The sequence below is a fragment of the Tachysurus fulvidraco genome, chromosome 2 (genome assembly GCF_022655615.1).
Source record: "Tachysurus fulvidraco isolate hzauxx_2018 chromosome 2, HZAU_PFXX_2.0, whole genome shotgun sequence".
Classification (NCBI taxonomy): Eukaryota; Metazoa; Chordata; class Actinopteri; order Siluriformes; family Bagridae; genus Tachysurus; species Tachysurus fulvidraco.
This window is the reverse complement of record NC_062519.1, coordinates 17,169,304-17,179,375: the sequence shown is the minus strand read 5'-3', so window position 1 is coordinate 17,179,375 and position 10,072 is coordinate 17,169,304. Positions and strand designations below refer to the sequence as shown.

At 42.1% G+C, this 10,072-nt stretch overlaps 1 protein-coding gene across 3 annotated transcripts in view; it reads left to right on the top strand.

Moving 5' to 3' along the window:
- LOC113648570 (testis-expressed protein 264 homolog) overlaps window positions 1-3,056 on the top strand; it is a 32,793-nt gene extending 29,737 nt beyond the window's left edge. For 2 of the 3 annotated variants that reach the window (XM_047810654.1, XM_047810656.1), the window contains exon 3: window positions 1,619-3,056. In XM_047810654.1, coding sequence (XP_047666610.1) covers window positions 1,619-1,878 — 260 coding nt within the window. In that variant the 3' untranslated portion in view covers window positions 1,879-3,056. The remainder of the gene's footprint in view (window positions 1-1,618) is intronic. The other variant, XM_047810655.1, reaches the window with a different exon arrangement.
- The last annotated feature ends 7,016 nt before the right edge of the window (window positions 3,057-10,072 follow it).

The window sequence follows — 10,072 nt, the reverse complement described above, 5'->3', positions numbered from 1 at the left end:
ATGTTGACTGCATCATTCACACACCTGTTTGCTCGGGTCCAGAAAGGGTCCAGTGATGTCCTTCAAATAGGCCAACACCAGCCTCTCAAATGACTTCATGACCACAGACGTTAAAGCAACAGGTCTGTAGTCATTTAGTCTGTGATTTTTGTTTTCTTGGGTACAGGGATGATGGTGGAGCGTTTAAAGCAGGATGGGACTTCGCACAGCTCCAGCGATCTGTTGAAGATCAATGTGAAGATGGATGATAGCTAGACAGCACAGGCTTTGAGGCAGGATGGAGAGACACCGTCTGGGCCTTTGGCTTTCCTTATCTTCTGTTTGCCGAAGACTTTGCATACATCATCTTCACAGATCTTAGTAAAGATCTGAGGAACAGTAAGGGGGAGGAAAGGGGGAGGGTGTTGATGGCCATGTTGTAGTTTTGAGGTTTCAGAGCAGGCTTTTGTTTTTCAAACCCGCAGTAGATCTCGTTCAGGTCTTCAGCCATTTGGCCTCGGTGACGTAGTATGGGGTCTTGTAACTGGCGATGGCTTTCAGGCCTTTCCTTACCAATCAGCATAGACGTCAACGCCACCATTACGTTTCTGAATTATGTTTACGCAAATGGTTTGACAGTGAAAGTGAAGTGACGTGACATACGGCTAAGTACGGTGACCCATACTCAGAATTGGGTCTCTGCATTTAACCCATCCAAAGTGCACACACACACACACACACAGCAGTGAACACACACACACACCGTGAACACACACCCGGAGCAGTGGGCAGCCATTTATGCTGCGGCACCCGGGGAGCAGTTGGGGGTGGGGGGGTTCGGTGCCTTGCTCAAGGGCACCTCAGTCGTGGTATTGCCGGCCCAAGACTCAAACCCACAACATTAGGGTTACGAGTCAGACTCTCTAATCCATGACTTCCCCAAAAGGGAACATTTTTAACAGGGAGTTTAAACCGAACCCTGAACACCTTTTATAGACTCACTGTTAACTGGTCTGTCAAGTAAATATCCAAACACAACAAGACCTCAACAAGACCACGTTCATCAACACTGTCAATCAAGCTGAATAGCATGAGAAGAGAAACATGTCCACAATTTAGAGCATGCTGTAGGTTACAGAGCACATCCCTTATAAGAGACTGAAACACATCATGTTTGTTATTCCTGCTTAGAAAAAGGAACCAAGCTGTTGGGTGGGAACAATGTTAGGTAAGGCTTGTTTGAGAGATCAGAAGGTCTGGATTTGTTCTAGCTTAAAAGGAGAGCCAGCTTAAGAACTCTGGGATCTTGTTATTTGTATTAAGTGCTGCTGATAAAAAGCACCGAATGGCATCTCTGTACTTTTCTAAACCCATCAGAGAGAAGGCCAAAGAGGATTAGGATCTGAAACACCTCTATGACTGTTCGGTGTGAAGAAGGATCGGATTGAAGCTGGTGTGTTGATTCACTACGTCACTAGCTTTGTGCAGTCGTGACAGTTCTCTATAGTCTAAAGTGCATAGATGTAGTACAGCAGTTCTCCACAAATCTCCACATCTGTGCAATTGTTTACCTGTGTGTGTGTGTGTGTGTGTGTGTGTGTGTGTGTGTGTGTGTGTGTGTGTGTGTGTGTGTGTGTAGGTGCAGACTCTCACAGCGAGTGCAGCTCAGTCAGCGGTCTCCAGTCACACAGCAGAGACACGTCTCCATCTCAGTCGCACTCTCCATCTGTCCTGCACCACCAGGACAGGGACTCGCTCTCAGACACTGACACAGGCAGCCGGAGGAGCAGAAGGAGCTCCAGCGCTTCATCCTTCGAGGAGCTGCAGCTGGAAGTGGAGAAGTGCAGGACATCCGATGGCCCGGAGCATCCAGGCCTAGTAGTGGAAGGAGAGGAGTGATGTTAGGAATTGGAAAAAAAAATTGTTAAAGAAGGATAAGAGATGCGTTTGTAAGCCTTGGCTTTATAAACAGGGCGGAAGGTGTTGATTAGGGGACCTGCAGCTCTGACAGGTGACACAGGGGACACAACACGTAACCTAAAGATAATAATAATAATAATAATAATAATAATAATAATAATAATAATAATAATAATATCGAAGTATCCTAGCACCACTTTACTTCATGAGAGAGAAACTTGTCCCGTAGAAGTTCTGCAACATCGATCGTAAATGGATAATAGTAGTCTGAAATATTGTTAATAAATATATTTGTCAGCTTGCTGCGGTACAAGAGGATAAAATAAAGGGACGTTTAACGGCGTCTTTGTTTTTACCTGTAAGACTTGAAAACTGCCCAAAAAAAAACAACGACTTAATGCAGGTAACCTGGATTCCTTGAAGTTCATTTCATAAAGATCAGATGTTCAAATAGTTCTTATTTAAAGGGAGATTTCTGTGTTAAGGTAACGGTTTTGATATCTTAAGGACTGACATTTAAACAATCATTTGTACTTATTTAATTCATAAACAAATTAAAAGACCGAATTGTCGATCTAATCCAGCCGACGCTCTTAGGAAAGATTCTGTTCCCGAGTGTTTCTAACAGAACAAGATGTTTGTACAGTGTTAATGTATTATTACAGTTTATTCATCTTCTCGATTACAGCCTTGACATTTGCTTATCGAAGCCTTTTAGACGAACGTAATCGAGCTCAGATTTGAGCACAGGTCAGATTTTAATCATATAAACTGTTTTCCGATACTTGATTATTTTTTTTTTTTTGCATTTTTATATTTCAACATTGTCTTAATGCTGTTTTAAATGAATGTTATTTGGAATCATTTGGAGTGTGTGTGTGTGTGTGTGTGTGTGTGTGTGTGTGTGTGTGTGTGTGTGTGTGTGTGTGTGTGTGTTGTATAACGTTCTAATTGTTAACGCTCTTATCATTAACGATCGTGCAGCTGTTCAGAAAAGAAGTAAACACCGAGCGAAGACGATCGCACCAAAGTGAGAACGCTTTGGATCACAACGATAAAAATATTACCTGCATTCCACAGTCAGTGTAAAGTTTATTCAATAAATGCTTGTAACACTGCAAGTGTTGTTTGGAAAAGTAAATAGAATATTTCCCAAACTCTGGTCATTGTGTTATTTAAAAACCGAGGTGTAATTATGTCGTGATATTTTGTCTCTACTACAGCAGTTCTGTCAGGACCACTTTGTCAAATGAGAGTTGATTAGATGAGAACATACAGTTATTGTTGGCGGTACGGTTCTGTTCGGGGTAGGAATCCACACGCCTGCCCGTGCGCATGTACGGACCGAGCGGGCAGAAAATAGAAAATAGAATATACCCCCCAACAGAACCATTGGTCGTGCATACAGTTTTTTTTTTGTTTGTTTGTTTTGTTTTTTGTTTTTTCAAAAAATAAATGAAAAAAGGATATATATATATATATATATATATATATATATATATATATATATATATATATATATATATATATATAGAGAGAGAGAGAGAGAGAGAGAGAGAGAGAGAGAGAGAGAGAGAGAGAGAGAGAAATGTGGAGAATTAAGAAGTAACTGGTACTACGAACACAGGTTCCGGCATGGTGGAGTCGGGGTTGGAGGAGGGAGTTTAAGTCGCAGCAGCGGCGACGCGCTAGAAAGCGGCTCAATGAATGGGAATTTAAATGGACGGTTAATATGGATGACGTAACCGGATTGGTGCTCGTCGTGGACTGCTGATTAACAGCTGAAGCAAGCTTGACGACGTGACCTGCCAGAACTAACATGAAGCTTAATTATGCCACCAGATTCACTAATGGTGTAAAGTAGCGAACATTTAATCAAGCGCACAAAACAGCTAACTGTAGAGTCAGCGTTAGATTTAAAGAAGCCGTCGATGATCTGAAGTTAACATCTAGAAGTAGCTAGAAGTTTGTTTACGTTCCCACTCTGATGACACCTTCTCTACTTTCATATAGAATTTTTTTAAGTTATTAATATTATTTTTTATTTTTTTTTTTGCTAGCTAGGCATCGGTTTACAAGTTGTAGTAGAATTATAATAGAATAAACAATAATAAAAAGTCTCGTGATTGTATTACAATTTAACGAGGAAGTAAAAAAAAAAAACGCATAGGATAATAAATCAGTGGGATTATAAATCCCTGAGCTGAAAGGTTTCACTATGTTCCCAGCAGGGGCGGTTCTAGAGGCGAGGCCACAGGGGCCTTGGCCCCTGCTGAAATCTGATTGGCCCCTGTTCCATCAATCGTCGACGAGAAGAGCAACTGGAGAATTTTTCACAACGATCACAGATGCAATTCCACCTCCAAACAATCGACGGCACTCGAGCGCTTGAAGAAGGAATGGCCGCCTAAATGTATTTGCACCGTACTGAATAAATAATTTTGTGTGCTTGAATGTACCCTGTACTTGGCCCCTGAATGTAACATGTTGCCCCTTAATGGCCCCTGTTACAGAAAAATCCTAGAACCGCCACTGGTTCCCAGCCAGACAAGTCAACTTTTTTAAAAAGAAACATTTTTTTACACGACTAAAATACTGAGCATCGAGCTGCCTGGACTGCTGTTTCTGAGTGAAAAACGCTTTCATTTGCGTTCTTTCTTCTTTTTTCCTCCCTCTCTGCAGGTGTGTGAGTCAGGTGTGTGAACTCACCATATTGTTAACAGCATGAATTTCTCCATCAGTCATGTTTAAGCAGCTCTGCATTTGTGCTGCCTGACAGCTCGCAGCTTCTTTTCCCTTTCTCAAACATTCTACCAAAGAGGTAAAAAAAAAAACATGCATATTTCTACAGCGGTAGGAATGTGCTGTTTTCCCGTCGGCGTGTGAACGTGTTCATTTCCCCGCAACAGAAATCGGATTACACGCCTCATTTGAGGTGGGAAAACAAGCATAACTGTTTTAACTACTTGATGAAAAATGGATAAACCGTGAGCTTGTTTTCAGGATGTGGCTTCATGTTTCCCTGCCTTGGGCTTTTAAGACAGGCGAGATAACACGAAGGTGGAATTGATGTTCGTTACGCTTGTGTTAAAGGGTCACCACTGACCTCTGCCATCTGAGTTTCCCCCAACAGGGGCTTCATGACACTGTGAAGAAATGTCACATTACGTCACAATTATATTTAACAATCTATCGCCAAATCAATATTCATTTACTACCGCTTATCCAAACTTCTCGGGTCACGGGGAGCCTGTGCCTATCTCAGGCGTCATTGGGCATCGAGGCAGGATACACCCTGGACGGAGTGCCAACCCATCACAGGGCACACACACACTCTCATTCACTCATTCACTCACACACTACGGACAATTTTCCAGAGATGCCAATCAACCTACCATGCATGTCTTTGGACCGGGGGAGGAAACCGGAGTACCCGGAGGAAACCCCCGAGGCACGGGGAGAACATGCAAACTCCACACACACAAGGCGGAGGTGGGAATCGAACCCCCGACCCTGGAGGTGTGAGGCGAACATGCTTCCAAATCAATATAAATATCACAAATAATCCAAGAAGAAGAAGTAAAAATTACTAAAGAAAAACACATTTATTACATGTTGTGTAAAATCCTAAGTTGTACTTAAAGTAGAAAGGCTTCAGCTAACAAAAAGTTTAGGAATGTCGAATGTCTGTAAGTGCAAGAAGAAACATAAGCCTTTATTTGTCATATGTATCTCACTGCACAGTGGAATTCTGAGTCTGTCCCCATTGCAGTACTGACAAAGTGGGAATACACCCCGGACTGAGCTCCAAGTAACTGCAGGGCATCGTTGCCATGACGCATGAAACTTCACGCATGAGATTTCTAACAAAGATCAAACCGTGTCTATACTACACAGATTCCATGGTCTGAAATATTGCATATTGCATACACCCCACCCCACCCCCGATACCTACAGACAGTATCGAGAACCCTTCAGATGTGATGTTCACCGTCAAGTCTTTTGTGTAATGAATAAATAAAAAAGTAACGCTTTTTTTTATGTACAGCAGAAGACGCTCAGTCGAATTGGTGCAGAATTTACTGTCAGCAGCAGAGTTTCCTTTTTTGTGCATGGTGGTAAAAATCTGTACTTTTTTTTATAGCACAAAATACACACACACATACACACACACACACACACACTCACACACACTCAAATGCACAAATGTATGCAGACTGACAAAGACAATGATGTCTAATGTTTTATGTATGAGTGTTAATTTTTCATATCATCTCTCATTCTCTCTTTAAATAATAATAATAATAATAATAATAATAATGATAATCATCATCATCATGACAATCACGATAATGATAATATTGATGATGATGATGATAATAATAATAATACTACTACTAATAATAATAATAATAATAATAATAATAATAATAATGATAATAATAAAACACTTTCAAATGTTTCATATAAATACAGGATATTAACTTAGGTTCAAACTCCTTTCAAATGTAACCCTGTCGATAAATTATATTATTCTAGATACTTATTTTTATGTAAACTAGATGAGACACTGTTTTTGCATTTTGAACGTTTGTTAGATTTTTACACAAATTCTCAAGCAAACGTTTGTGTAACGTACTCGAGGTTATTTTTGTTTCTATCCTTTCTTCTTCTTTTTTCTAATTACGGTGTCTATAGTGAGAGTAAGCCTGTGTAAAAGCTACTGCGCTGACGTGAAGTTATTTATAAAGGCAGATGTGTTTTCACAGCCACACGTTATAAATCCCTGCCAGAATAAAGCTTCAGCGGTGAGTCACCGTTCGCTAACCAAGTCCAGAACTGATGTTCATTTACACCTGAGAACCAAAGAACACCTTCACACCACAACGTGCCCTGTACTGACAAGAAGTGACACCGCAGAAGTATGCACTCGTCTGACAGGAAGGCTAACGTACTGTACGTGGCTGGAATATAGAGGGAAAGAAACAAAAAAGAGTCATCAAAATGTAAAAGCTGCGATTACATCGGCGAGCAGGTACGGAAGAATTAACACCGGGCCTGTGTGGTAACATGTAAGGGGTTAATTGTGAACAAAACACTTTAACTGTTGACGATTCATAAGAAGATGATCTAGGAGCGTTCCCGGGAAATACGGTAACTCCGAGGTTCGTGTGCTAGACGGTTTGAGGAAGCAGATTTACTGTGGTATGTTAGGATGCTAGGATGTATGTAGGCTGTAATGGAAACATGCCTAAAGCTGTGTGGTTCAGCTCAACCTCCTCCCACAGAAAGGCTGCATGACATTAGAACTGAAAAAAAACCCACTGTGGACTCTACAGTCCTGGAGAAGTCTCCGCTCAGGTAAACAGAACGGCTCCATCACGACCATGGTTTGTTTTCCCACCGGCGTTTTCGACAATACTGACCTTCCCTTCCCTTTATCTGGTCCAGTGTTTGCCCATAACACCCATATGTGCTTGCTGAACATCTCATTCCACATTTATTCCCTATTAGTCGTTATATTAAGTGACACTCTCCTGGGAAGACTTTCTACTAGATGTTAGAGTGTGGCTTTGGGGATCCGTGGTCATTTGTGTTCACTTTGCAAATATCTGACGCCGATATCCGCTAAGGCACGGCACCAAGGTCTAAACCAGATGATATCAGGTCTGAATGTGCACCGATACTGTTAACGGTGGCTTCGCTGAAACACGGCTCATAGCTCAGGAGTAAACGACGTATTCGACCGTGTATTAAGCGTCTCGTCAGCCATAAACACACCCACCGACTGTTTTATTAAGCTTCCAGATGCAGACGTCCTACGTTGCCTGGCAGCCTAGTGACGCGCTGCCCCAAGTTCTGTTCACTTCCTATTAGGTTTATAGTAAACAACTGCATTTGTTTTGGTTAAAATGTGGTGGATGGAGATGAAGCCCAAAGAGCTCTCGGCTTTTCTGTGAGAAGTTGATATTACATTTGGGTTCAGTCTCAGGGGGGCAGTGAGACACACATAGTGAGGCAGAGAGACACACACAGTGAGGCAGTGAGACACACACAGTGAGGCAAGGAGGCACCATGTGGTGAGGATGACCTCTTGAAATGTAATTAGAACACAGCTGGATAATTTATTTTACGCAATCATGTTCAAAAGCTATTATCTACAGTATACTCTCTTGGGGGGTAAAAATGGTTCTGTATTGGTTCTAAGATGAGTAAATGACACCGTGACCTTATTTATACAAAAGAGATCCAGAAAAAATACCCCGCTTGAAACAGTAGGCCGCACCTCCTACCCGAGTTACCTGATGCGCTAACACGCTGTAAGAATTCGGTGTTAAGGGTTCCAGTGACAAAGAGCGATATAAGGGAAAGACGGAGCCCTTCGGTCCTGTAGAATTGTTTGAAATGTTAAGCTTTAACTCGTTTTATGTGAATCTTGATTTCTGTCATGCAAATAAAATCTAATTGGGTATTTTATGTAGGGGAAAAAAAAGTGTTCAGTCAGTCGGTGACTCTGGGGTGGGTGAGGTGCCAGTAAAACACACACACACACACACACACACACACACACACACCCCATGGCTCATGAGGTTGATTCTGAGTCTCTCTAATTACCCGTGAGGTTCTGGCTTCATCTCCTGAAATATCCGAGAGAGTTGTTTGGAGAAGAGAGCGGGCAGAGGGGGGTGGGGGTGGGGTGTGTGTGTGGCAAACAGAGTGAGCATTGTGCACAGGCTCAGGTCCCTGGTTTTCGTTCTGTGACCATCTTTCTCTCTCTCTCTCTCTCTCTCTCTCTCTCTCTCTCTCTCTCTCTCTCTCTCTCTCTCACACACACACACACACACACACACACACACACACACACACACACACACACACACACACACACACACACACACACACAAACTTCCCACGCCTGATTTCCTCCCATTATCACACTCTATTCACAGACACTGAAGAACAGGTTCTGACTGGACAAGTGCGTCAGAGGTCAGGACACTTCGAACAACACTAAACACAGGCTCTGCTTCAGGTGTCCACAAGATTACAGGTGTCTTCTCTCTCCAGAGAGAACAAGGTGAAATTATTTCAGACCGTGAGATGCGTAACTCCTATTTAGTGCTTCGATATGAAATCTGATTATGATTATCGAGCGATCGTGAACAGGGTCGTTCCACATCGTCTGGCTACGTGAATCGTAATGTAACGTAACGTAACGTAAACGAATAGATCAATTTTAATCACATGGAAGAAACAAAAAACTACAAGTCGGTCAGTCAGTTCATTCTTTAAACCTTGTATCTTGTGAATTCGCAGGTTTTCATGAGACATTGCCATAATATAGACTACATAACGGAGTTCATTTAGCGTTATAGCAGTTATAGAGGATAAGTGTTATTATTACACTGTAACTGTAGCAAGCCTTAGTCTTTTTTTTTTGGAGATATTTTCCAGACTGATTTGTCTGTTTTCTCGCACCACAGCATTAACCCTGCCTTTAAAAAACACAATGTCGGTGTTTCTCTTCATACATTCTGTGAGATTCTTTGATGTGCTAAATCTTCTCCAGGTTAATCGTCAATTGATATTGCTTCAATTTCTATTCAGGGACTTATCTTCATACATTTTCTACCGCTTAACCGAACTACCTCGGGTCACGGGGTGCCTATCTCAGGCGTCATCGGGCATCGAGGCAAGATACACCCTGGACGGAGTGCAAACCCATCACAGGGCGCACACACACACATACACACTCTCATTCACTCACACACTACAGACAATTTTCCAGAGATGCCAATCAACCTACCATGCATGTCTTTGAACCGGGGGAGGAAACCAGAGTACCCGGAGGAAACCCCCGAGGCACGGGGAGAACATGCAAACTCCTCACACACAAGGTGGAGGCGGGAATCAAACCCACAACCATGGAGGTATGAGGGGAACGTGCTAACCACTAAGCCACCGTGCCCCCCCTATTCAGGAACTTATCTTATTCACAACAGGTTTATACGTAAACCACAACATCAGCTAATGTGCTCCTTTTTCCAGCTGTTCAACTTTTGTCTATTTTTATAGATAACAGCGTGTCACAGTGTCAGAATCCACAAACTGAAGAAGCAAACGTTGGCATAGATGACAAATATATATAAACATATATATATATATATATATA